This window comes from Dioscorea cayenensis, chromosome 17, assembly GCF_009730915.1.
Source record: "Dioscorea cayenensis subsp. rotundata cultivar TDr96_F1 chromosome 17, TDr96_F1_v2_PseudoChromosome.rev07_lg8_w22 25.fasta, whole genome shotgun sequence".
NCBI classification, from domain to species: domain Eukaryota; kingdom Viridiplantae; phylum Streptophyta; class Magnoliopsida; order Dioscoreales; family Dioscoreaceae; genus Dioscorea; species Dioscorea cayenensis.
The window spans coordinates 11839071-11866264 of NC_052487.1; the positions used below are offsets into that span (position 1 = coordinate 11839071).

Below are 27194 nucleotides of genomic sequence, written 5' to 3' on the forward strand. Positions count from 1 at the left end.
GTTTGGGGAGAATACACATACAAGTAATGAATGGAGTGTAAGTTTAAAATTTATTAGTTTTAAAGTGTAATTGTTTGATGTAAATAATTTATTTTGTTTATTGTTTTTAACTTTCATATTTGGTTGTTATTGTTTTTTTTGTATATAATTTGCATCCTTCTAATGTTTGTGCTTGACGGATCACATTTATCTTTAAGGAAGAATGGACGAGAATGGACACTGTTGGAAGAATGTTTCTAAAAGACGAAAGATTTCTACTGGAATGAATTTCAGGCTTTTAAATAACCAATAGTTAAAATGAAAAATTAATGTTATTATTTGTTGTTTGTTTTGGCATGATAAGTATTGTTTCTTTTGCTTTAACTAACTTAGAAATTATATGTGTTGTTTTTTTTATTTCTTTATTAGAGAAGTTGATTGTTTAATCTCCTACTCTCTTGTCTTAATCAATTAGTGATAGGATTATCAAATGCATTTTTTAGGTCAAAGCCTTAATTTATAAACAACAGCAAAGATAAGTTTCATTTCTTAAAATTTTTTTTGACTATTTCATCAGCTTTATATTTAAGCTACTTTTCTTATCTATTTCAATTAATCTAGAGTTATAACTTTGACTAAGTATCTAATCAACTAATTACTTAAATGATTAATTTCTTTACATACAAATAAGAAGTTGCAGGATGAAGGTAATGAAAAAGATAACAAGCATGAACTTACATTTGTCACAATATCATTTAATTTTCTTTAATGTTTTGATACTTATCTACTGTTTGAATTGAAAAGTAGCATGAGTAGATTCATATGTAGTTGATGTATTCATTTTCATGTTAAACTACAGAAACACTTTATCTGGGATGAGTAAATTTCATCTATTATCATGATGGCATGGCAGCAGAAAGCAACTCAACGTTATAGATCATTGATGTGTGTATTTAGAAAAGGTAAAGAAAAAAATAGGTATGTGATTAACACTGCATGGCAAATATGGAATGAAGCATGGAATATCTTGGAGTTTAAAGCTCGAAGACTAAAATTTTTCTGCAAACCGTCTTACCAAGGCTGAAGGACCTGGATCTGGTATAACCCGGCACTCAAGAGGCTCAATTTCCCACATATGTCATGCATAGAAATTGGTAATGCATTTTTATTTGTATAAATATAACTTTATTATCCACATAATATTTCTAACATTAATTTCAACTTAATATAAGTTGTTATATTATTGTAGCAATCGAGACTTGGTCGTGAGCCTCTTCCATTTGAGCTTTTTGAAGTGACACATACAAAGAAGGGTACCTCTGACCTTATTGATGCAAGAGCTTAGACCATCAAGGTAAATAGATCAAATAACTCATTATGTGTGTTTTAGTTATAGATGAGTAATTTATTTATATATATTTAAGTTGTAGACTTTGTTTACAATTCATGAGTTTTTAATCGATTATGTTAATCACAAAATTTGACTTCTCAAATTTATTGTGGTAGGATCATTATTTGAACCTTGTGGATCAAGCATTGCAAACACAAGAAGAGGGTAATGAGCCTTCTATTGTGGACAAAGAAAATATATTCCTTCAAGCTATGGGAGGGGAAAAGAAGTGTTGAGTTTATGGAGTGGGCTCCCAAGCATCTATTTTCTATCCTCATTTATTGCAGATCTCATCTACAGGTACATCATTTATGGACTATGGACCTACATGCTAATATTAGACAAGATTGCAATATTGTTGAATTACTTCTCATTTACAGGTATATCATCCAAGGAGCTACAAGTTAAGATTACAAAGCTGAGTGAGACTATTGATCAACTACAAGATAAAAACAAAGAGCTTCATGAGAGTCTGCACGAGATGAAGGATTGAAACAAAGGGCTTCAACAGAGTCTGCATGAGATGAAGGATGATAACAAGGGACTGTAGTAGATATCAATCATTGTATATATCAATCATATAAATAAATATAATGTTTTTTTTGTTAATTAGGGTTTTAGCAAGGGATTAGAAATAGATTAATATGTTTTAAAAATATAATTATATATATATCTAATTTTAGCAACGGATTTGCAACAGAATATTTTTTTGTTTCTAATAAAAAAACAAATTTCAACATCCCCAGATCCATTTCAAATCTGATTCTTCATTTTGGAACAGAAATTATTCTTTTGCGAATCCGTTGTTAAATTCTGAAATAGGTTAGCAACAAAATAAATTCTGTTATAGAATTCAGCAATAATTTAGAAACTGAATAATTTTTGTTGTGATTTTCAAAATTTGGAAATAGAATTTATTCCATTACAAATCCGTTGCAAATGTCTGAAATGGAATCATATTTCTTTTTTAAAAAATTAGCAATACCCTTTTTAGAAACTGGAAAATTCCATTTCTAATCCGTTGCTAAAGTGAGTTAGTAATGGATTAGAAACGGAAAATGATGTTTGTAAAATGAAATTTTCTTATAGTGTCATTACCATCCTTTCCAGTTGCACCTAATAAGATCCCACCATATCTCCCTAATAAGTGAGTTCCGTCAAGTAATAGTAAAGGTTTGCAACCCCTCTTAAACCCTTCAAGAGATGCATTAAAATAAAAAAAAAACCATGCCTAAAATGCTCGCCGTCATTGTTGATGATGACAACACTGTCGGGGTTGGTTTCAGACACTTTATCGGCGTACCATATAAGTAAGTCATAGCTTGCCACATCACAACCATGGAGAATCTCTCTTGTGTACTCTTTGCCCACACAAGCTTGTTTGTAGGGCAAATAAACACCGTAATCATGTAATATATATCATTGTATATCAATTGCACGATATAAAGGATGATTACAGAGTTTCTGAATTACTTGTCTACTGAACTGTTTCTTTAAAGCCTTTGGATGAGATGTTGTGCCAATACCTCCACCGCAAATGTGTGTTTCTTTAGCAATTTTGATTCTGAAAGTAGGAAGATTACCTCTTGACGCATGGACACGCTACTGACAGCTAGCTTTGACGCATCTAACAGTAACCCTTTGTGTATCATTTTTAATAAAATGAAAATCAAAGTTGCGTTAGATCACCAAATCACGTAATGCTTCTTTAAAGCGTTGTGCACTATCATACCATTGACCAATTACGGTGATTTCTACATCAGCATTCATTGAAGAGCTTGATATTGCTAAGAACCCCCCAGATAACCCCTAACGATAGCATGGGGTATGGGTCAAAGGAAACTATTTGCAATAATGGATCCCTACATATGGGAAAAGAAATAAAGAGTCATTCTGAAATTTGAATGGAAACACTCAATAATAAAACTGCAATATTGTATATTAATTATTAACTATATATAGTACTAACAAATGCTAGGTATTAAACATGAAACTTGAATACAGGTCACAACTGACAATAAATGAAAAAATAAGCACGTAATACGTATGTGGCAATAGAAGAACCGGATGGACCCTCTGCCTCTATCATGTTAGTGAGCACCTTCACTGTCATCGTGACAACATTTTTCTTGAACATCTGGTCATTGCTTCCCACCCCGTCAAAATAGAAAAGTCCAACACATAACCCTTTTTCCTTATACCTCACGATGTAGTGGAGAGAATCCATCCACACCTTGCAAAATAGGTGATTCATTTCGATACATGTGAAACCTAAATAAGTCACTACATCGTTTGCAAACCTGAGTCACTCATGCATTCAAACTCATTTAGACAACTACATTGTTTGCATGCATAAGTCACTCATGATTTCAAACACCATTAAACCTAAATATGCCAAGCAAAGGTTGCAAACCTGAGAGGATTAGTGTTGGTCAACTCTAATAGAGCTTCTCCTTGGCCTTCAAATGGACTCCTTAACTAAGCTCTCACCTTCAAGCTAGATGAACAAGGTGAAGAGCATCAAGGAGAAAAGCATAAGAAGAGACAAAAAGAATTGGTACTTGCTTCTCTTACACGTCTCTGTATATATACACCTTGATCACCCAAAGGAATGATGTGATATGGCGTCCGTTTTCCCTCTCCGTTCAAGGGCGCTTATGGTATTTTGTAAAAATTTAACATGATCTCTTAACAGTAGAGATGAAGAAGTAAACATTTCAAAAATGAGGGATTGCTTAGGGACTGAAATTATTGGATGGACTATTTGGTAAACCGAAAAAGTTACAAGGACTAAAAAGTAAGTTCCCCTTATTTTTAGTAAAATTTAAATTATAAAAATACAATTCCAACAAATGATGTCCATCATTTATTTTTTGCACATTCAACATGAGTAATTTTTGTACTTAAAAAGATTTATGTCTAGTTAAACTATGTTATTTATTTATATTCTTCGATGATTTGGGAAGAGAAATGAAAAGATAAATGATGTCCTAGAAGTCCTTTGGGAGTTTCCCAAAGGACTCAAAGTTGCTAACCCTTTTACACTACCTAATACATCCTTGCCTTTTTAAACACATATCTTATACATTTTTATGCGTGATTTTTTCTTTTTCTTCTTGCATCTTTTTGTGTGAACTTGCATGGCCCTTGTGAGCTACTAGAGATTGGGGGATTTGTCAAGGCTAGAGTGAGCTCATTATAGCTTTAACAAGCTAATTGAGGTTATGGCAAGCTCTATTTTTCCTGGTAAAAACGTAAGCCTCGAGTTAGCTTGATCTAGTTCTGACCTGACCCTTAAAGGTTAGAAGGGCCTTAGTAACCAAGACAAGCGTGTTTGACTTAGCACTAGTGAGCTCACTTGAGTGGGTGAGTTTATGATGGCCCTAATGAGCTCCCATGAATAAGCCGAGTTTGTCCTTGCCCTAGCGATTTTTAAGCTTGTTGGGGTGGGGGTGTGTGTGTGTGTGTGTGTGGGGTGGGGTGAGTTTCTTGATGAGCTTGCTTTAGTTATAAGCAAGCTTGCAAGATCACTACCCATTTTCCTATTAGTTCACTAGCCTACTTAAAGGAAATGAGAGTGGATAGATAAACTTAAAACAAAACTGTGATTTAAAAAAAAATTTAAGAAAATAGGTCAAAAAGTAAAATTATTTTGAAACCCATGGATATTTTCTTATAGATGTAAAAATGAGAAGACTCTTTGATTAAGTGCAACATATGCAAGGACCAGATGCATGAACAGATCTGGGACTTTTGTTCAGTGGGCAAATTATTTGTAAATATAAAGTGAATCAAAAGCCTTTTTCATATAAAAATAGCATACCACAATTGTTGTATGCATTTTTTTTTTTAGTTTGAAAACAACCCAGGATGTTTTCATGATCATTGTTTCAAAATATATCTTTATCTACACGTGATTAAACATCATTCATCCATGATTTTCCATTTTGTTGTGCAAGTGATATTTTATAATCTTCATGGCAAAAAACTCTTTTGACTAATAAACTCGATAAGCTTGTGACTATAGTTCCATCACCAGACCTAACAACCTAGGTTAGTACTAATGTATAAAGGATTTATAGATTAGAAAAGGGCATAAGAGATAGAGCAAGGTGATTTAAGAAGTGAGATGAATGTCTTTTTTTTTATATAAATATAAAAAACTTTATGGAAAAAAGTTATTTCTATATTATTATAGGTTAATACAATAATATTTAGGAAAAGTTACTATTTACTCCTCGTGAATTTCAAATATTTCTAAACAGCCCCTCCAACTTTGGCAAACCCCGAACAACCCTTCCGTTATTGTTTAAGTTCCCTTTTACCCCCCTACCATTCACTTCAAATGGATCCATGTTATGAAATTCTATTTTTTTCCTTGAAAACGATGGAAAAAAACCGCCCAATCACATCATATCTGACCTTTATACATACAATTTTGCATTTGTTTTTGCCTTTCTGCTTGCTTTTTGTCAAACAAGGTTTAGAAGGCTCATCACATCTTCTTCTTCTTATCCTCATTTGGTTTCTTCGATTTGAGTTTTGCCGATTTCCTGATAAGGTGAGAATTTTTTCATTGCTCTTACTTTGATCATTTTGCTAGAGGGAGGGAGTATTATAAAAATGCAGGTTTATTATGGAGAGTTTTTGTGGTATTGCTAGATACAACGGGGAGGGACGAGTGCTAATGTTCATGACGCTGACTTCTTGGGAATCAGTGTTAGCTGAGATATGTGAGCGATGGGGTCTCAATGTTTCCCATGTCATGGTGAAGTTTATCACACCTGATGGATATAAAACGGTTTGTCAAATAGAAAACGAAGTTGACTTCCAATAGATGTGTCAGTTGTACTCCCATCTTCAAATGCACTGTAGTCGATCTTGTTGTCAAGACAAACGATGTGCCATTGTCGAATCCTACTGGAAACGAGTTTCTTTCATTGTAAAGTTCTTCTCTTTTATGTTTATCTAGTTGAATAAGTTAATTATTGTTTAACTATGCCAGTCTTTGTTTAAATATATTACGTTTCCATTTAAACATTGTCTTCTCCGTTTAATTTATTTTGTCTCTATTTAAATATTTGACTTATCGTTTAAATTTTTAATTTATCATTTAAACACTTTATATCTATGCTTAAAATATTGATCGTTTTTATTTAAATTGAAGTGCTGGCAGAAATTCGGATTCTGCGAGTGCTCCAGTCCCACCCCATGGCGACCCTAACGGTGTGGGATGCCTTCCTTCCTCGTCAGATCAATCTGAAGTGTTGTCATTGGATATTAGACAACGTTTCGAAGGCGTTGAACATTTTAGGGATGCACTTCAAAATTTTGCAATCAAACGGAATTTTGCCTTCAAATTCATAAAGAATGAAAAACACCGGGTGACTGTGGAATACGTTGCCGATAGTTGTCAATGGCGCCTTCATACATCAAAAGAATATAATAAAAATACTTTCAAAATCAAGACAATCAACCCATCACACACTTGCGGTGGTGGAATTGGATCGGCGTCACATATGAAAGAGACCAGAAAATGGGTAAGCGTACGAGTGATTCAGAAGCTTAAGGACCGGCCCTTATACAAGGCCATCGACATTCAGAAGGACATGTATTCAAATGTCGCAGAGTTATTCAATGCATGGATCAAAGAAGTGTGGTATTTACCGGTAACGAAAATGGGTGACTCCATAAGATATTTATTGTGTTTAAATATCACGATCATCGTTTAATTACCTACATTACCGTTTAAAATTATTTTCTACTGTTTAAGTATCAGTGTCTTTGCTTAATCTTGCTTAAGTGTTCATACTCTATGTTGTACAGGTTCAAGTTGATGCACCTGTTATGCAACCACCGTGAGCAAGTAGACAGATGGGAGACATACTTATGCTCGACATACATTCGAAGGTGGAGCTACTTGTTGCAGAAAGCCAAAATCTTAATGTTGGTCATTGTGTCGATGATCGTTATGAAGTGATTGACCGGTGCAACAACTCTGTAGATCTTGCCAATAGAAATTGCTCATGTCGTAGATGACAAGTTTATGGTATCCGGTGCATAAGAATTAATGACGCCATTAAATTTTCTAAAATTTAACATAAATATCAGAAGTATATATATTTCCTTGTTATCTGTCAAGCTCAGTCCCCCGTGCGTTTCCCTTTTTTTTCTCGGATCTGAAGTATCAACCGGCTTGTGGACTTCACACCATAAATGAGAAAGAAGACCCCTTCCCCTGGACACCCCCTCCTCCTCCTCCTGTGCTTCTTCTCGGATGAGTTTCTTCTTCATGTGTCCAGGATATTCACTTCAATCAGACCACATTTTTGAGATCAACTCTATCTTAAAGGATGTGTCATGGTCATCTTCTTCAGGAGAATCGATTAACTTTAATCACGCAACTAGTTAAACTATCTTTTCCTGTTCAAGTCGGAAAGCCCGCGTTATTGGCTGACGGGTAAGCAATGATGGGCAAGCAATTAAGTAGGCATTTCGACTTGATCAGGAAAAGAAACTTTTCACTCATTGCTTGATTGCTGAGTATTCTCCAAAAGAGGATGACCATGACACATCCTTTAAGATGGAGTTGATATTTAACACTTAAGAATTGTTCTTATCATTTAAAAGCTTTTCCTTACTGTGCAAGCATCATTGTCTGTGTTTAACTATCTGGATCTTCATTTAATTTCTAATCGTTTTCGTTTGAAAATATTTTTTTCTATTTAAATATCAGTGTCTTTGCAAAACCTTGTTTAAGTGTTCGTGTTCTACGTTATACAGGTTCAAGTTGATGCTCATGTTATGCAACTGCCGTGAGCAAGCAAACAAATGGGAGGCTTACTTATTCCCGGCCATACATTCGAATGTAGAGATACTTGTTGAGGAATGCCGAGATCTTCATGTTGGTCGTTGTGTCGATGATCTTAATAGATGAAAGAAGATCTAGTCGCAAGTGTCTGAGGTCCGACTATGCATTGTAAATGAACAAATATTTTAAAAGAAACAAACTTATTTGAGTGTCAACTTTTGATATTTAAACAGAGACATTCTCTCTTAACATTTTATTTAAACATTTTGAGGAACAAAAATGGCATTGTAAATAAACAAAAAGTTAAATAAAAATGCTTAGTATTTAAACAGAGACAACAGTATTTAAACAACAAAAAATGATATTTACACAGCGAGACAATGTTGTTTAAACAGAGAAACCTAGAAATTAAACAATGATAATTATATTTAAACAAAATCAATTATATTTAAATGAGATACAATGTTGTTTACATGATAATTCTATTTTACATAATTACATATTAATATTTTTTGACCCCTGTCGAGGAATCCCTTTTCTCAGTGATGCCAGCTGCGCTTCCTTCCTTAAGTATGCAGATAACATATTTTAAGCGCTAGTAAGGAACGTCCACTTGCGGTAGCTGTAGCTTTTCACCATTGAGTAGTTGTTCGATAAACCGCATGTTTGTAAGGATGACGCATTCGATTGTGCATGTCCTTCAAATGCCTCTACCTAAGCAACAAGTAGAGGGAATTCGGTCATTAGTACCTGGCACTCTTGCAACAGACATGCGGTAACATCGTCGCCAAGGGGGGTCGTAGCTGTTGTTGGGATGTTGCGATTGGGAGGCTGTTCCGGTATGAGGGGATGTTGCCGTTGGGGGAGGGGGTGTTTCGGCCGGGTGAGGTAGTGCAGGGCTCCTACAGCGCCGAGGAGTTTGTGTATGGGTTGGGATGTCATTAAGTGAACGACATCGAGGGTGCCTTGAAGAGGATGGCCTCTCATCCTGCCTTCACGCTAGTGGTTCGGGAGCAATAGCATCCCCCCGGCGGATGTCCCGAATGAAGATTTCTTCATCCACATTCGCCGAGACCAGCTCAGGAAACTATAGATAAACAACACAATGTCAATGAAAGCATTCAATTTAAATAATAACAAATAGTTTTAAACAGTTAACTTAAATGTTTAAACGGTTAACATATATTTTTAAACGATATCCAAAATATTTAAACAGAGAACCGATAGTGAAACACTAAATCACATTTTTTTAAAATAAAAGTTTGATATTTAAACAAAGACTCATGATTTATTACCTCCTTTCCTTCGAGCGATGACAATATGGTTTCTATCGTCGCTTGCTTCCGGTAACTATTCTCACCATAGCACAGCATCCTCGGGGTCTTGCCAAATCTCTTTTGATTGTGTACGAAACCCTAGATGAAAATGAAAACAAAAACAAAACCCTATCTGATAAATCTCCCTACAGACTTCAATATCATCCAATAAAAATAGAACCATAAAACAAAACCGAAAAATCTTATTTTCTAACATAATTGTTTATTAAAAAAAAACATAAACACAATTTCTTCAACGGCGTCCACCTCAACTCAATACCTCACACTGCAAACTGATGAAATGTCGAATACTTGAGCGAGAATTCTTCTTCGAGACAATGGTGGAAAGCGAAGAAGAACTTTGAGACAAGGATGCCCAGGTGAAAAGAAAAGTTGAAGAGGCGGAAAGAGAAAAAAAATATAACCGGCACCAGTAATGGTTGTCTCTAGGGATTACCCACTATCGGTCACTTCAAGTGGATCCATGTTATGAAATTCTTTTTTGCCCTTGCGATGGAGGAAAAAATACCGCCCAATCACATCATGTCTAACTTTTATGCATACAATTATGCACTTTTTTTTTTCCTTCTTGCTTGCTTTTTGTGAAACAAAGTTTAGAAGGCTCATTACTTCTTCTTCTTCTTCTTCTCCTTATTTGGTTTGTTCGATTTGAGTTCTACCAGTTTTCAGATAAAGTGAGAATTTCTTCGTTGCTCTCACTTTGATCATTCTATGGGAGGGAGGGAGTAACACAATTTATAAAAATGCAGGTTTATTATGGAGAGTTTTTGTGGTATTGCTAGATACAACGAGGAGGGATGAGTACTAATATTCATGGTGATTACTTCTTGGGAATCAGTGTTAGCTGAGATATGTGAGCAATGGGGTCTCGATATTTCCCGTGTCACGGTGAAGTTTATCACACCCGATTGACATAAAATGATTTATCCAGTAGAAAATGAGGTTGACTTCCAGCGATGTGTCACGTGTACTCCATCTTCAAATACGTTATAGTCGATCTTGTTGTTGAGACAGATGATGTGCCATCGTATCATTCTGAAAATGAGTTTTTCTCATTGTAAGATTCTTCTCTTTTATGTTTATCTAGTTATATAAGTTAATTTTTGTTTAAATGTGCCAGTCTTTGTTTAAATATATTATATTTCCATTTAAACATTGTCATTTCTGTTTAATTTATTTTGTATCTATTTAAATATTTGACTTAATGTTTAAATTTTTAATTCATCATTTAAACATTTTATGTCTATGCTTAAAATATTAATCATTTTCGTTTAAACCGAAGTGTTGGCAGGAATTCGGATTCTGTGAACGCTCCAGTTCCACCCCTTGGAGACCCTAATGGTGTGGAATGCCTTTCTTCCTCGTCAGATCAATCTGAAGTGTTGTCGTTGGATATCGGACAACGTTTTGAAGGCATTGAACATTTCAGGGACACACTTCAAAATTTTACAATCAAACAGAATTTTGACTTCAAATTCATAAAGAACGAAAAAACATCGGGTGACTGTGGAATGCGCTGCCGATGGTTGTCAATGGCGCCTTCATGCATCAAAAGAATATAATAAAAATACTTTCAGAATCAAGACAGTCAACCCATCACACACTTGAGGTGGTGGAATGGGATCGATGTCACATGGTGATTCAGAAGCTCAAGGATCAGCCCTTGTACAAGGCCATCGACATTCAGAAGGACATGTTACAGGAATATAGTGTCCACATTCCATACAAGCAGGCTTGGTTGTTAAAAGAGCATGCCCGGGTGATCCTGGATGACAGCGACATCTCCAGCTATGATTTGTTGCTTTGATACGTGGATAAGGTGACTGAGACAAACCCCGGCAGCATTGTGATTGTCGAAAGAGAAAGTGAGTGTTTTAAACGTGCATTCTTTTCTTTCAGTGCGTGTATTATGGGATTCAAGAGGGCTTGAAGGCCGCTGCTGTTTCTTGATGGTACCCACCTCCTTGGAAAGTATCGAGGTACTCTATTGGGTGCCACAGGCAAAGATGGAAACAATGGTTTTTTCCACATGGCCTTCGGTAATGTCGACAATGAGACCGACACCTATTGGACTTGGTTCATTTCCAAGTTAGGTGATGCTTTATATGATGAAGGAGATTATCAAGAGATAATTACATTCGTGCCGGACAGGTCTAAGGGCCTTATGAATGCTATCACAAGAGTCTTCCCTTCTTCCCCACATACATACTGTTTTCGACACTTGGAGGCCAATTTTATGAAAGCCAACATCAGACTTGGAAAGGCATTGATGGAGGAGTGCTGGTCTATATACTTTCGTATTGCTTGGCATCTACGGCTAAAGAATTCAATGATACCATGAATGAACTGCAGGCCACATCACTCGAAGCATATCAATGGTTGATTCATAAATAGGATATGTCACATTGGTCTAATTATTTGTTCAGAGGTGAACACTGGGGCGAGATGTATTTAAATGTCGCGGAGTCGTTCAATGCGTGGATCAAAGAAGCTCGGTATTTACCGGTGACAAAAATGGTCGATTCCATAAGATATTTGAATGTTGATTTTATTTACATTTAAGAATTGGTTTAATCTTTAAAACATTTCATTAATGTTCAAATATCATTTTCTGTGTTTAACTATCTGCCTCATCGTTTAACTTATTATCCTACAGTTTAAACAAATGTGTTTCTATTTAAATATCAATGTCTTTGCTTAACCTTGTTAAAGATTTGTGTTCTACATTGTACAAGTTCAAGTTGATACGCATGTTATGCAATCGCTGTGAGCAAGCGAACAAATGAGAGACCTACTTATACCCAGATATACATTCGAAGGTAGAGATTCTTGTTGAGGAAAGCCGAAATCTTCGTGTTGGTCGTTGTGTCAATGATTGTGATAAAGTCATTGACCAGTGCAGCAACCATGTAGATCTTGCCAATAGAACTTGCTCATGTCGCAGATGGCAAGTTTATGGTATCCTGTGCAAACACGCTTGCTCTGCAATAATCCAGACAGACACCAACGTTCATCAATTTATTAGCGGCTACTTTACCATCGATAATTACAAACTGGCGTATAAGAAAGCTATATTCCCTATACCCGACAATGACAAGCCTATGGACGGAAATTGTGAACTGCATTTGCGACCTCCTGTGACGAGAAGGCAACCTGGGCTTCCTAGACGAAAGAGGATCGGGTCACAAGTGTCTGAGGTCCGAGTTACATTGCAGCCACTACCACGCCTCCGGTCACAATCGTAGATCTTGCAATGAAACTGTCGCCGACTTAACATTGTAAATAAACAAATTTTTAAAAAGAAACAAATTTAATTGAGTGCCAACTTTTGATATTTAAACAGAGAAACTCTTATTCTTAATAGGTGACACATATATTTAAATAGAGACATTGTTTGTTTAAACAAAGACTACTTTATTTTAAACGTAAACACTGATATTTAAACAATAAAATTGAAAGTTAAGCAAACAAAGTTAAGTATATAACTATAGAGACTAGTAAATGAACATTAGTAAATTTACATTGAAAAATTCATCATGTCCTTCGAAAACAATGAATTAAATTTAAATTTATAACAACAAAACTGTTTTACAATTGAAAACAAACAATATCATGTTAATTTTATTTCCGCGCGGTTGAAGGCCCCCCTTTCTTAGTGATGCAGGTTGTACTCCTTTCCATAAGTATGCGGGCAACATACTTTAATCTCAGATAAGGGACATTTGTTTGCGGTAGCCATAGCTTTTCATCGTCAAGTAATTGCTTAATAAACCGCATGACATAGACGGCGCAATCGACACTTTCTTTTTTTTGTGGGGTTTCAATGTCGTAAACCAGTGGGTATTTTGTGGTCACCGTCTCACCGAACTCTATATCGATACAAGTGTTGAATAGCCTCCGCTGTCGAGGTATACAATTTGAGGTTAGAATACCGATTATTTACCAAACACTGTTAATCAAACTCTATTTATCAAAGAACTTACCATTTCTAACACGTCTTTATCATAATCCACACTTTGGCATGAAGAATAATGCATGTATTCTTGTTTGTTATTGTCAAGGACAACGACATGGAAGTGACCATTCATGATTATCTAGAGAATGACAATGTCAACATGATGCAGGTTACACGCGGCATATTCGATCATAGCAAAAGTCGTGTCAGCCGAGTCTTCCTGCTTTGACATAAACAACGCCAGTGGTCATGTGATGGAGGCACGCTTCTTATTAGGATATGGTACTCTGCTCAGGGACTTTTGTATTATGCATACAAAAGCGTCCATCACCTCATCTGACACCATCTCCTTCCCGTCAAGCAGCGTGAATAGTCTGGACCGTGTGGTGCTGAGAGAGTCATTCATCCACACGATAGTCCTGCGGTTAAACGGTAACAGATATAATTGAACGATATTATAAATATTTAAATGATATCAAAAATATTTAAATGATATTGCAAATATTTAAACGGTAACTACATAAATTAAAGGTTAACAAATATATTTAAACAATAACATAAAAACTTCAAACTTACTTGTCTATAGAGCAGTTGAGAAGATCCTTATCAACTCCAGCTCGAATTTGTTGAGGCGCGATTGTCCGGGGTATTTTTTCTTCTTCGGAATAAAGTCTTTCCGAACTTCTTCATGTTGTTGGTTGGCAATGATCATATCTCTCATTGTTTTTTCTGTGGCATTCCCTTGCCCCTCGTCAACAGCTGTTTTGGGATCATCGTGCGGCACTGTTGTTGACAGTTGTCGTTGTTCAGCACCAGCAGCATCTTCCTTCGATGCGGGTATGACGACAGCATCAACTGGAGACATATCATTACATGTTTCTTGTTGTTATGGGATTGTATCTGCCTTCGATGCGGCACTGTCAGCCGCTTCGATGCCGCACTGTCGGTGGGCGGTTCCACCGTGATGGGGATTTCCTTGACAACAAAGTCAACAATATTATCAATCACGGCAATGGCAACATCATCTACGATCTTCTCTACCGTGACGGGCATGTCATCAACGGCGACAGACTTAATAATAGCATCGGCTGCCGATGGTGCTGCTACTGTTTCATCGTTAGCCGGTGGTGGATAGAGAGGCATTATTGTTTTACTCTTTTTTACAAGTCTCTTCAAACGTGGCCGTTTTGGAATGACCATCCCGATGAAGTCCTCGTCGTTAAATTTCGACGCCTCGTCCGTCCCGGGTGCTTCATTTGATTGGAGGGACGGCGCAGTTGATTGTGACCGTCCTTCCAATGCCTCAACCCGAGCGATAAACCGAGGGAACTCTGTCATCAATATCTGGCACGCTTACAGAAGAGTTGCAGTGACATCGTCTTCTAGTGCCGTCGAGGGGGCTGCCACGGTCGGGGTAATTGTCATTGTCATGGTCAGGGGGGTGTTGCAATCGGGCGTGGTAGGGGAGGGCTTCTCAGGCACCAAGGAATGGGCGCGCGCGTTGGGCTGGAAGTAGGAGAACGGTGTCGAGCGCGCACAGAAGAGGTTGGCCTCTCATCTTGCCTTCGAGCAATTGGTTTCAAGCAATAACATACACTCGGCGATTGGCCAGAACAAATATATCTTCATCAGCATTCACCGAGACCAATTTAGGAAACTAACATATGTAAACAAAACAATCTCAGTGAAATCATTCAGTTTAAACAATAACAAATATATTTAAACATTTAACTTATATATTTAGACGGTATCGCATGTACATAAACAGAAAACAAAATGTTTAAACTTTAAAGAATTTTTTAAACAGAAAATAAACACTGTTAAACGCTAAATACTATATTTAAACATTAACTACTACTGTTAAACACATTGTTCATGATTTATTACCTCTTTTCCTTTGAGAGATAACAAACTGGTTTCTATCGTCGCATGCTTCCGGTAACTATTTTCACCGTAGCACAACATCCTTAGGGTCTTGCCAAAACGGACTTTCTTTCCCGTTTCGATCAGCTCTTAAAATTAGATGTTCAGCGCGACCGAGCAATCCTTAATATACCATATGTAGGTCTTCTTCCCCCCTCATCTAGCTTGCACTCGAGCGGCTACTTGTGGAATGTCCTCCATAAGCCACTTGTGCGTCGCCTGCACCCATACGTATCGCCCAATTCGGAACCGAGAATGAGGTATTTGGGAAGAGGATTGTACCCATGAGGTACACCATCAGGAGTTTAATAAAATTTTCTTCTTCTCCCCTCTGTCGAACAAGTTACTCAAGAGTTTTCTTGATGGAGTCTCTGTGTCTCTCGTAGGTTTTCGATAAATACCTCTCTTCGAAAGCTGAGCATGTTTTCTTCATCTGAAACACGACTGCGTCTCCATCGCAACGCAAACCAAGAACGAGAGCCATATCTTCAGGCCTGAAACTTAGCAGGCTTTCCCCGATCCTAAATTTATTGGTGTGGCCATCGTACCTTTGCAATAGAGAATCAAGAAGGGCCTTCTCTTGGAATACAGCTTCCAGCTTAGTAAATGCTGTAAACAGTGTCCTTTGGATGATCTCCCAGTGTCAAGGGGTCATGTGAACTTTCAATTCAACCAAGGTCTCCACTATTTGTGTCAAGTAGCATCGTCCATTAACTAGGTTGACCGCCATAATCATAAGCCTGCGATAATAACAACACATTCAGCAGTATTCACAAAGTTTTAAGTGGAAATATAAGATTTTAAAAGAAAGCCTCAATTATTAAACAGAGATATAATATTGTAAACAGTGATCTAGTTTCTTAAACGGCAACCACAATATTTAAACGGAGACATACGTTTTTAAACTAAAACTCATTTTTTAAACGGAAAGATCATTTGTAAAACTGTAACCATATCAAATGAAAGGGGAAACGTACATTATAAACATTACACAAATCATAACAATCGAAAAACTATTTCGATCGTGTACATAGACGAAAATGTAAAACAAAACAAAACTCTAGCCGAGAAATCTCCCTACAGACTAACAAAACCCCAGCTGAGAAATCCCCTTGCAAACTTCAATATCTTCCAATAAAAACAAAACCGCAAAACAAAACAGAAAATTTTTTCTTTCTAACAAAATAGTTAACATAAAACCATAATCACAACTTTTTCAATACCTTAGATTGCAAACTGATGAAATGCCGAATACTTGCACAGAATTTCTCATTCGAGATATCGGTGGAAAGGGAAAAGCTGAATTACAAAGGATGTCCCGGTAGAGACGACTTCTGAAAGGGAAAAATTGAAGAGGCGAGTTGAGAAAAAACAAGTATACGGCTCTAGTAAAATCGTCTCTTGGGATTACCCTAAGAACCCCCCCACTTCCTCTTAAACCGGCGAAATAATTGTAGTGCCACGACTTCCCATGCAAAGGGCAATTTCATCCATAAAACTTAAAAATAACTCCGTTAACCACCCTTACATGCTTTGGGGGTTTGGAAAACATTGAGTTTAAAAAGAAAGGGTTTTTAGAAATTGCCAAATTAAGGGGGTATTTTTGGTAATATTGCAAATTAAGGAGTTTTTTTTTTGGCAATTTCCAGTTATATTTATCTAGCTTTTGTCAATTTAAGTTTTTAAAATAATTTTTTCTCATTTGTCCTTAAAAAATTCTCTAATTGCTCTTATATATAAATATATGCTTTTATTTTCAATTCCAGTGGGGCCATATTGAAAAAAAATCAAAAATTTTTACGGTTTTACCCAATACATAATAGGCTTCTCAAGTTTCAATGGTGGTATTGGCCCCACTGCCCCTATCCTACATTTGTTCAGATGTTTTTTTTTTTAAATAAAAATAAAAGATAGTTTTTTTTTATGAAATATTAAAATTAACTTTTAATTGGTTCATAAGTGGTGGATAAAAATATCTAACTAAGAAAAATTTGTAAATATTAATCCAAGAAGAAGAAATATTATTTGAAATGTCAGTTAATTGATCGTATTCAAAACTAAATATTTTAAAGTTAAAAATGCAATATTTTAATTAATAGTAGATGAAAATATACAACTTTATAATTAATTATTAAATATATTCATTTAAATAATTAAATAGTGTAAAAATGAAAAAATAATTTGGTTGGGTTCCAAACTTCCAATCCCCAAGCAAATCAAAGTTATCAAACCCAGGGCATGCAAACAAATATAAACTTTGAATGGGCATAATTGCAATTATGCAGGGATGCCCGCACGTTTTATAAAATAGGGCACGGATTTATAATTCAAAAGAATTAGCGGGAGGGAATGAAATCCCCAAATCTCCATTTCTCAGTGGAAACTCTCGGGCGAGAGCATTCTCGAGCAAATCCCAAATCCTCATCAATGGCCGAGCAAGAGGACGGGGACTACGCCTTCAACCTCTCATCACCGCCTATGACGAAACCTCCTCGCGTGGCTTCAATGTCTACCCGGCTGCAATCCCCCACTTCCCATCCCTTCCACCTTGGCTCCAACGATGACCAGCTTGAGCGCGCTCAGGCCCGGGCCGCCCGCGCCGCTGCCATCCGCCGCAAACCCACTGCACCGCCGCCTCCGTCCCACTCCGGGGACCACGTCTTGTTTGACAAAAACCAGATCATGGAACTCTACCACAACTGCATCAAGCTTGCTAGTGAAAATGTTTGGGAGGATATTGAGGATTTGTTGTTTTGCTTGCTGGTTGCTACTCGGGGTCTGTTCTCACTTCTGTTTGTTTTTTGCAGAAAATTAACCAGAAGAATACATGGGAGCTTGGCCTGATAGATCATCTTAGTGAGATTATCCGCGTTGAATCTGAGGATGAGAGCGAGACTAATTTCCAGAAGGTAGTTCTTTTTTGCTTATCGTTTTAGATGTGCTGTCAGTGGCTGTGTTATTGATGAATAAATTGTTGACTTAATATGTTTTGGTTGAAGGCTAGTTGCACGCTTGAAGCTGGGGTGAAGATCTATTCAATGAGGGTCGATTCGGTGCACACGGAGGCTTATAAGGTTCTTGGAGGAATCAATCGTGCTGGTGGTGGAGATGAAAAAGGTCTGGTTTTTAACTCACTTTCATTGTTTGATTCAAGTGCTTTTGAATTCTTATATTAGCTGTAGAATTTTCAGATATCACATCAGTTAAGTACACTAGCATGATTGATATTCTAATACCTGTTATTTTAGCTTAAAAAGTCACTACATGTGTGGTTGTAATTTTTTTTAATTTTTAATTATTATTATTATTTTTTACTATAACTGCTTGTGGTATGCATTCTTGTTGATGATAATTTTCCACTATATGTAGAGGATGAAGCAAATGGCCCTTGCTTCTAAATCATAAGTCTGATAACATTGTGTGAGTTTTTTCTTCTGACCATAATTAGAAGATGAAACCAGCACCAATTTGGCTGCTTACTGATCTGTGGAAAGTGTCTAGCTTATAAGTTATTGAGCCTGATTTAATTTTCTCAAGGGTTAATAGTGTGCATTTTTCTATCAACTTCAAGATGGATGCATATGAAGATAATTATGTTATTTAAAAACATGATTAGTTGTCTATTGATCACTTTTAATTCAAGTGCAGCAGAGTAACTTGTCTAATAGTTTTCTTTCTTGTGAAAGCATTTTGGAAATGGAGTTACTGAATGGAGATAATAAACATATTTAAGAATTCTTTTATATAAGATGCTATTTAAAAACCTCTATCATTTCGCATTCCACTCAACCAAATTTCTAGTCTAATCATGGCTTTGCAATTTCAAGTTCATCATCTTACCTTTTCTTCTGTTTGAAGTTTTTCATAACCATGCTATTGTTTAATGATGCTTGAAAAATATCAATTATCATTTTTTTTTGTTTTTAAGCAAGAAAATTCTTTTCAATAAAAGCAATGTGAAACAAATACTTTTCTTTGAACTAAATATCCGAATGACCTAATATACATTTTTTTTTACTATTAATGTCTTCTTCCTTTAGTAACCTGTCATCTGCTCAACTCTTTTTTCTCATCTGTAAATTCTCAGCTAAATCACTTACCTTTAAGTCATGGATCTCAAATATTAAGATGTATATCTTAAGATATTTTTCATACTATGTCTTTGGGTTTTTACTTTTTATTCGCTGACTCAATCTTTTGACTGATGACACACATGCCTTATGAACCTGAGGGCTTTCTATTTTTTTTCTTTTCTTCATTTCTCATAAATATTTTACCAACAAATGTTGATCTATCCTTCTTTAAGGTGAGAATATTGTGAATATGATATTTCCTTAATTGCTTCCAAGGTCCATATTTGGAAGCTTGGCATCTTAAGGGAAAAACTACCATGCTTCCTCGATATGAGACTGTTAATATTTATCTTTAATTTATTATACTATTAGGAAGAGCACATGAATGCAGGTAATGTAGAGCTGGAGGCACAAGGTGACTGTTGACTGTATCAAAAACAGTAAATAAGCAGGAGTTAAATAAGGAAGGTATCCTTAAATTGGGCTGGCCAAATTTTGGGCATTAGAATGCTTAAAGTCTTGTTGGTATGACATCATGAGCTAGCGTTATCTAGATTGGTTATTGCTGTCACTACCTTTCCATAAGGCAGATCAGCATTGACAGTTCATTTGACTTAATGGTACAATTCAATAACCTAAGTTAATGGTTCTTGTTTCCTTGATATTCTTATGAACAATAGTTTGTACTATAATGTATTATAAGAATTCTCATGATAACTTGGCTGCATTGTCCTTTCTCATAATTTCCTTCTAGTTTCCATCATACAAGACTAGAAAGAAAATTATACACTTGTCTCTTCTATGTATCCTTCTTGTGGCTCATTAATAAATGGCTTCAACAATAAATATTTTCATAGTAATTGTGTTATAAACAGTATTGCAACTATTTAGCTTTTAGAATCTCTCTCTCTCTCTCTCTCTCTCTTTTTCTCTCTGATCCTTGAGTAATGGTTTCTAATTGTGAATCCACAGTTTCTGGCACTGTTATTTTCAAGCTTCTGTTTTCCCATGTGATGCCCTAAGGATAGCTATTTCATGTCACATACAGAAAATATAGCAGAGAGTGACCATAATGAGGCAGATCGAGGGGAAGGGCCGTCCAAGAAAGAGCTAGACAAGAAGGTGAATAATTATGTGATATATTATTTGCATGCATGACTTCCATCTCATGACCTTCTTGGAAGATGTTAACTGGAAGTTAAAGAATTTTTGCCTCTTAGCTTGATGTAAGTAATGTAACTGTGCTTTTCTTCATGCAGTTGTCCCCTCTATCTACATTGGAATCTTCTTTTGACGCTCTTAATGTGAAAAAATTTGATGGTAATGCATATTCCAGAGCTTCATTTTAATATGACATCATTGACAATTCTATTTAGCAAAGTTTGCTGATGTTTAATTTTACATGTTAGTCGCCTTCACTGTGGATCCTTTATATCATCAAACATCAGCACAATTTGATGAAGGAGGAGCCAAAGGTCTCCTATTGAGCAACCTTGGAGTTTATGGTGGCTGCCGTGTACTTTTTGATTCATTTGAAGTGCCAGAGATCAGTATCACATCTCACAGGCAAGCTGAGCAGTCTGAACTAATTGACCTTTCATTTGCTAAAGGTACTGATGCATTTCCTTTGAGTTGTTTATTTAGGATTGACCAAATAGCTGCTTGGCTATTCTTGCTCCTGCTGAATGTAGCACATTCATGCATTATCCACAGCTTTGTAGGATTAGAATAGTTGCAGGTTGTTTTCTCTCATACCAAGGAAAGGTTTTTTACTTCATAATGTTAGGAATAATATTTCGGGGCTTTCTATAGTGTGAAATGCTGCAAATCTGCTTGCTTTATGCAACTGACTTAGGCAGACCTAGCCTTCTGGTGAAGTCTGACATTTCCTCTCTTGCACTTTATCTGGTATCTGTGCAGATTATATTAAGCAGATGATGTATCACCTGCCTGCAACAAATGATATTTCACCATCTTTAAGGGAAATAACAAATCTATTAAATGAGGAAAACAGCAGGTTGCCAACTGCATCTTCCATGTCTAAGGAAACAACAATGCTAGAGGAAACCCTGGATAATATTCATAATGATATCAATGAGAATGCCTGTGAATTTGAGCCATGGAACTTTGATCAAGAGGATGATCACACAAGTGTAATTGATGACAACTCCACCAATGCAGAACAATACTTTCCTGGTCACCAAGAGGTATGCCCCATGCAACATCTATAAAGTCATTGCATATAGTTTACTGTAAATTATCGATCATTGCAGGAGAATATGGATTATCCAACTCAGAAACCTGACATGGATGAAAATCTTGAAAGAGTAGCTGAATTTTTGTCATTGGGCCTAGGATACACTCTAAAATCAAATGCCTGGGCAGGTCCTGATCATTGGAAGTACCATAAGGCTAAAGGTAATTCTAGGATGACAATCCTAATTAATTTATTAGATGACAACTCTGTTATGTGACACCAATGGTGTTGTAGGTTTGAAGCAGGTTCCGGTTTCTGTAGATGCATCAGAGTTGACAATCAAAAAAAGCAGAAAACTACAGCTTCCTGATATTGACTTCACAGAATGCTTGGAAAAAGATATGCGCAGATGTGATTTTATGCCACCAAAAAATCCCAAAACTTTGCTATTGTCAGTAAATCGAGTTCCGTCCAGTGTAAGACTTCCAGAAGATTGTCATTACAGACCTGAAAGTCTTGTCAGTTTGTTTATCCTTCCTAATCAAATGGTGAGCCCAGTGCACTTGATGTCTAGTATATCAATATATTATTTGGATGTGGTGACATAATTTCTCATTTTTTTGTAGTGTCTTGGAAAGAGAAGAAGACAATCTGGTAAGCATATTTTCCTTATGTCTTATGACTCAAAATCTGTCTTTCTGTTCTAAAATTGTCATCATATGGTATACTATACTCCATAAAACTTGAATGTATTTTTGTGAGTATATCTTGCTTATACATATATTTAATAACTAAACAAGCAAAATGCTCTGCATGGTCTGTGTAATATACTCCAAAATATCTGTGAATAGAAACTGGCATAAACCTTTCACAAAATTTAAGCACAGCTGATGTGAAAACATTATAAAAATACACGTAGTCATTTGTGTTTATGTGCAATACATGTTATCCTGTCTGACTATTTGCACTTACATTTACATATGTAATTTTATGACTTGTTGTATACATTGGAATATGTGTTCTTATTAGTCAAACTTCCTTTTAAAGGTGGATGGCAATGTGGTCTACCTTGTTTTTGTCAAATATAGGTGTTTTTTTTTCTTATTTACTTACTAAAATGGTTCTTAATTTATTAATGAAAGGTCCTATCCAAATTCAATGTATTGCTTAATCTCTTGTTTTGATTGCATTTCCATCTCGCCTCCATCTTTTTCTGCCTTGAGTTTAAGTATCAACCAGAAACATTCAATGGGGTCTTCAGTTTCTTAATGGTGTATTGTTGCCTTACAATCGAAAGTGGGTATAGTTACTGACAATTAATTTTAGTTCATTTATAATAATTGTAAAAGCCCTCATCAAGCCTTGCCCTTTAACAGATGGATTAAGAAATGAAGACAATTTATTTGATGCTTTTGAAGCATGGGAAGATGAGCATATGGCAAATGGGCAGGTGGATGATGGAAATGGATATAGTGATGTAGAAGATCCTAGTTCCCTCATCAGCAAACCACGCCAGGTTTGTTTCTTTACTGAACTCACTAATACTAATTTTTTGTGAGTAACACTTTATTGTAGAAATTCTAAACATAACTATTTCAAATGATAGATTTTCTATCCATAATTTAATATTCATTGCTAATGAGGAAATAGCTAACTGAACTTAGTCTTGTATTTACAATCTACATTTTAATCTACAGGTAGAAGAAAATCTAATCTATCATATGCTGAAATTTGATTTATACATTGAAGTAAAGCAGCTTAGGAATAATTATTTTTGGACCTAATTATAATCTCACAAAGCCTTAATCCCTTTGTGTATGATCTTTGCTGATCTTTAGGAATAAATAGAATAACGACCAGTTACTCATCTTTAACCAGCAATATTTATTATTTTTTCACTCTTATATTTCCTTTTTTCACACCCCCAGACCCTGCAAAGCAATTTCTTATGTTTTGCTTTATCCATGTAGAAGCCGAGTAACATGTTTGCAAACTTAAGATGTTGATGAACATCTTCATATATCTGGTTATGGGCTATTTGGATTGTATGGTTGTTATCTTAGCATTCTTAAGATAAAACCAGAGTTGATTGAAATCAGAAATCGAATTCTTATTCCTAATTATTCTTGAGCAGTAAAATGATGAAGTTGATGTGAACTTGCTATATTAGACTTGTTCTTTTTGTGGGTAAGTTTCTTCAAATTTAAATGTGCAATAATGTATTGGCATACTTAAAATTTACATTTTGATTATTCTGGTATTCCTTTTCTTTTCTTTTCTTTTTCTTCCATTGATATGAACTAACAATTAAAGACTTACAGATTGTTCATTTTTCTTTTTAATATTTAGGTAAATAAAGTTGATATTCAATATGATAAGTTCTCCAAACAAGTTGATGTCCATGCGTTGAAAGATATGCTGTGGACTCATATGGAGCATTCTGTTAAGGCACATGAGGAGGTGAGCTAGTTCTCTTTTTCTCAAATGGATGAGTATGCTTATGCTACTACTTGTATGTTGCTAATCCTAGTCATTCTAGTGAAATGAATCATCTCAAATGATTTGCCTTTAATATTGTACATATGATTTTGTCAGCAAATTTTTTCACTTCACTAGTTCTAAGAAATTCAAAGATAAATTGAAATATCAATTATCTAGTGCATTTGAAAGATCCTTATTACCAGATGCCAATGATTACTTTTTTAATATTCTGCATGCTTTTCCCACGCTACCTAAAAAAAAAAAAAAGAAACTGCTGACATTGTAGATTCACAGGAAAGACAAGGTAGTTGAAATAATATTTCTTACTACAAAGTTTTTCTCGCGGCATCACTATAATTTTTGCTAAAATAAAATATCACAATAACTTGAACTTGTCATGTCCTGATGATTAATGAAAGTCTTCATGAATGTTAAGTATTTCACAGAAACTTCCATCATAATTTGCCATATGATGTGCACCATTATAGGGCATTGAGGCTTGCTATTGAAAGGAAATAATCAATTTGTAGAGCTGATAGTTGAAAAGCTTACCTGATGATGGTCAGGATGATAATTGTCTTGTATGTACACTCCCTGAATATGAGCTCATCAATGCCAATCCATACTTGTTGCAATCAGGATATTAATCACATTTGTTAAATTTAAGTAATAAACAAACATTATTTTGTGCTAAACACCTGACTAATTGTTATTTATAATTAATATAAGATTATAAGCTTGATTTTCCAAGTTTACTTTTTGTAGTTTTTGGGTTAAATGATAATTAATAGTGGTGAAAGCGATGTACTTGATCATAAACCCCCTTCCCTTTTTTGCATGGAAAAGCCTTTAAAGCAGGGATAAGTAAGCTATTTTAACACAGTTTTCCTTTGCTCATTGATTCTAGTTGTTTAGTCTTTAATTTTGGTTTAATTTGGGGTATGGATTGTATCCCCTTCACTTGTAAAATGGTTGCCTGAGTATGTATTCAGAAGCATGTATTATGTCCCCAACTTATTATCTAATATGCCTTAGTAAATATATTCCTCCTTTCATTTAATTTATTGCATCTTCTTTACCTTTCCTTATTTTGTTTCCATATGGACTTGATGATTGATGCCACCATATTATGGGAGCATTGGTTTCATTAAATAAAGAATTGTATCATTCCTCTTTAAAAACTTGTTTACCCTAAATTCAGCAAAAGAGTCACTTGATTATGCATCCCAGGTAATTGCAATTTCCCCTTTTATCTATTTGGGATGGGCTATCTAAAATTACAGTCTTGTGTATTGTAGGCTTAAATAAGAGTTCATCTATTTTTATCCTTCCCAAACTTCTCAAGCATGAGGTTATTGAGATTCCAAGGAATATTGATAAATAAACCCCAAATAAATTGTAAAATGAAGCCGGAGCACTTTAGTAACTATAAATTTAATATACATGTCATTTATGCTGGAGTGGTAATGTCCATAATTTGGTTTGCATACTGTAGATGTGCTTAAATTTGTTCATAGGCATATATTACAGTTGGTATTTCTGCCCAGATTTGCAATTTTGTTTGCACTGTGACCTGATTTATGCCTACCAAAAGTATAAATTTGGAATCTAAAGGACTTGTCTTACTTTGGATCGGAAATTTAATCATAAATTTTGAGTTTACTGTCTGTTTGAATTCATGTGCGGGTTTCATTTGCATTGAGAGGATTTGGTCAGGAGTTGAGCTGGTCTTTTAGTTTTTCAGTCTAGTGCTAATGCTCTGAGATTAGCACTTACTTGGGGTAATTATGAGGCTGCTCAACTGATTAATGTGACAAAGTGTTGGCAGTGCTCATGCAATAGGATTTGATCTATTTTTCCAACTCAAGTGGTCTTGGTATGATTGAATTGATGGCTTCAGCATCTTATGCTGCAAAGGTTTGCGTCATAAGATGCTTCTGCCGTAGCAAAGTACTGTATATGCTGAGCATAACTTTCTTGATGATATTCTTGACTTTAAAGTATCTTTTATTATTATTATTATTATTATTATTATTATTTATTTATTTTTTTTTCTTTTAATTCCATGCTTGTCAATACTGTTTTTGACATCAGTGTTTATGTCGGCAGGGATGTGACGCTACAATATCTTTTAGACAGGTTCTACATTACTTCCCGAATGAATGCTCAAATGTTTCACCTGATGAAATGTCCCCACATCTGTTTTTCATCTGCCTACTCCATTTGGCTAATGAACATTGCTTAAGCATACACGATTCTCCTGGCTTGGATGAACTCGACATTCATATACCCGCTTCAGCTCTTGTGAAGTAAAACTGACATGGATATCTATCATAGTTTCACCCTCAGATGATCTCCATAATGTAAATTTAGTACTCTGGATTCTAAAAATTGCTTCCCTGCTTTGTATGATTCAGGTAATGATACACGGCTTCTGCATGTCTGAAAGTCCTGTATGTAACACTGCTATAATGAATATGCAATGATGTGAAAAGATCATTTGGCTCTAATCTTTGTATGTTGATGACACGTGACTGTAAAAATGATTTACATTCTGTAGTGTAATTTAATTTATTTACAACTTGATAAAGCAGACCAGCTCGTGTTTGGCTTTCTCGGCGGAAAGAAAAATATGGCAGAAAATATATGAGAATTCCATATTGCTTATTTACATTATTATGCTTGAAGACTATCTGAACCAGGGCTCCGTGCCCCCTCTACTTGGGATTAGACTTGTGTTATATTGCCGGTCAATATAGTCAACAAGGAGAAGAATAAAGTGGAGCCAGTTGAGCCGGATGGAGAAGTAAAAGGCACGAACACGTGTCGACGAAGCAAGCGTGAGAGCAGGTTAAGTTCTAATCTCCGCGGGTACGTGATACCGGTGAAGAAACTAAATATAAAACAAGGCTCTGAAGAAGGGAAAGGCAGCGGGTTGTTGGTAGAGTGAAGGCCCTGGTTTCTCTCACTAGCTTGAGAGCAGGGATTTGGAGTTATTCTCTGTTCTATGGTTTTTCTTCTTCCTTCAGGGTACTTCCCTGCTATCTT

The 27194-nt window shown here is 35.7% G+C and overlaps 1 protein-coding gene across 1 annotated transcript; it reads left to right on the forward strand.

Annotated features, from left to right (window-relative positions):
* Positions 1-17742: 17742 nt before the first annotated feature.
* LOC120280118 (condensin complex subunit 2) lies at positions 17743-26693 on the forward strand. The gene is made up of 13 exons (XM_039286855.1): positions 17743-18119; positions 18203-18304; positions 18395-18512; positions 20517-20590; positions 20728-20788; positions 20878-21078; positions 21389-21675; positions 21742-21886; positions 21960-22213; positions 22292-22319; positions 23042-23181; positions 24015-24125; positions 26256-26693. Exons 1-13 carry the CDS (start codon positions 17745-17747, stop codon positions 26457-26459), a joined length of 2100 nt encoding a protein of 699 aa, XP_039142789.1. The 5' UTR covers positions 17743-17744; the 3' UTR covers positions 26460-26693.
* The last annotated feature ends 501 nt before the right edge of the window (positions 26694-27194 follow it).

Excerpts from the sequence above, each read along its gene's own strand:
- LOC120280118 (XM_039286855.1), top strand. The coding sequence starts at position 17,745 with ATGAAATCCCCAAATCTCCATTTCTCAGTGGAAACTCTCGGGCGAGAG. Across the intron at positions 20,789-20,877 it reads TAATGTGAAAAAATTTGATG|TCGCCTTCACTGTGGATCCT; the intron begins GTAATGCATATT and ends TTTACATGTTAG. Across the intron at positions 21,079-21,388 it reads TGACCTTTCATTTGCTAAAG|ATTATATTAAGCAGATGATG; the intron begins GTACTGATGCAT and ends GTATCTGTGCAG.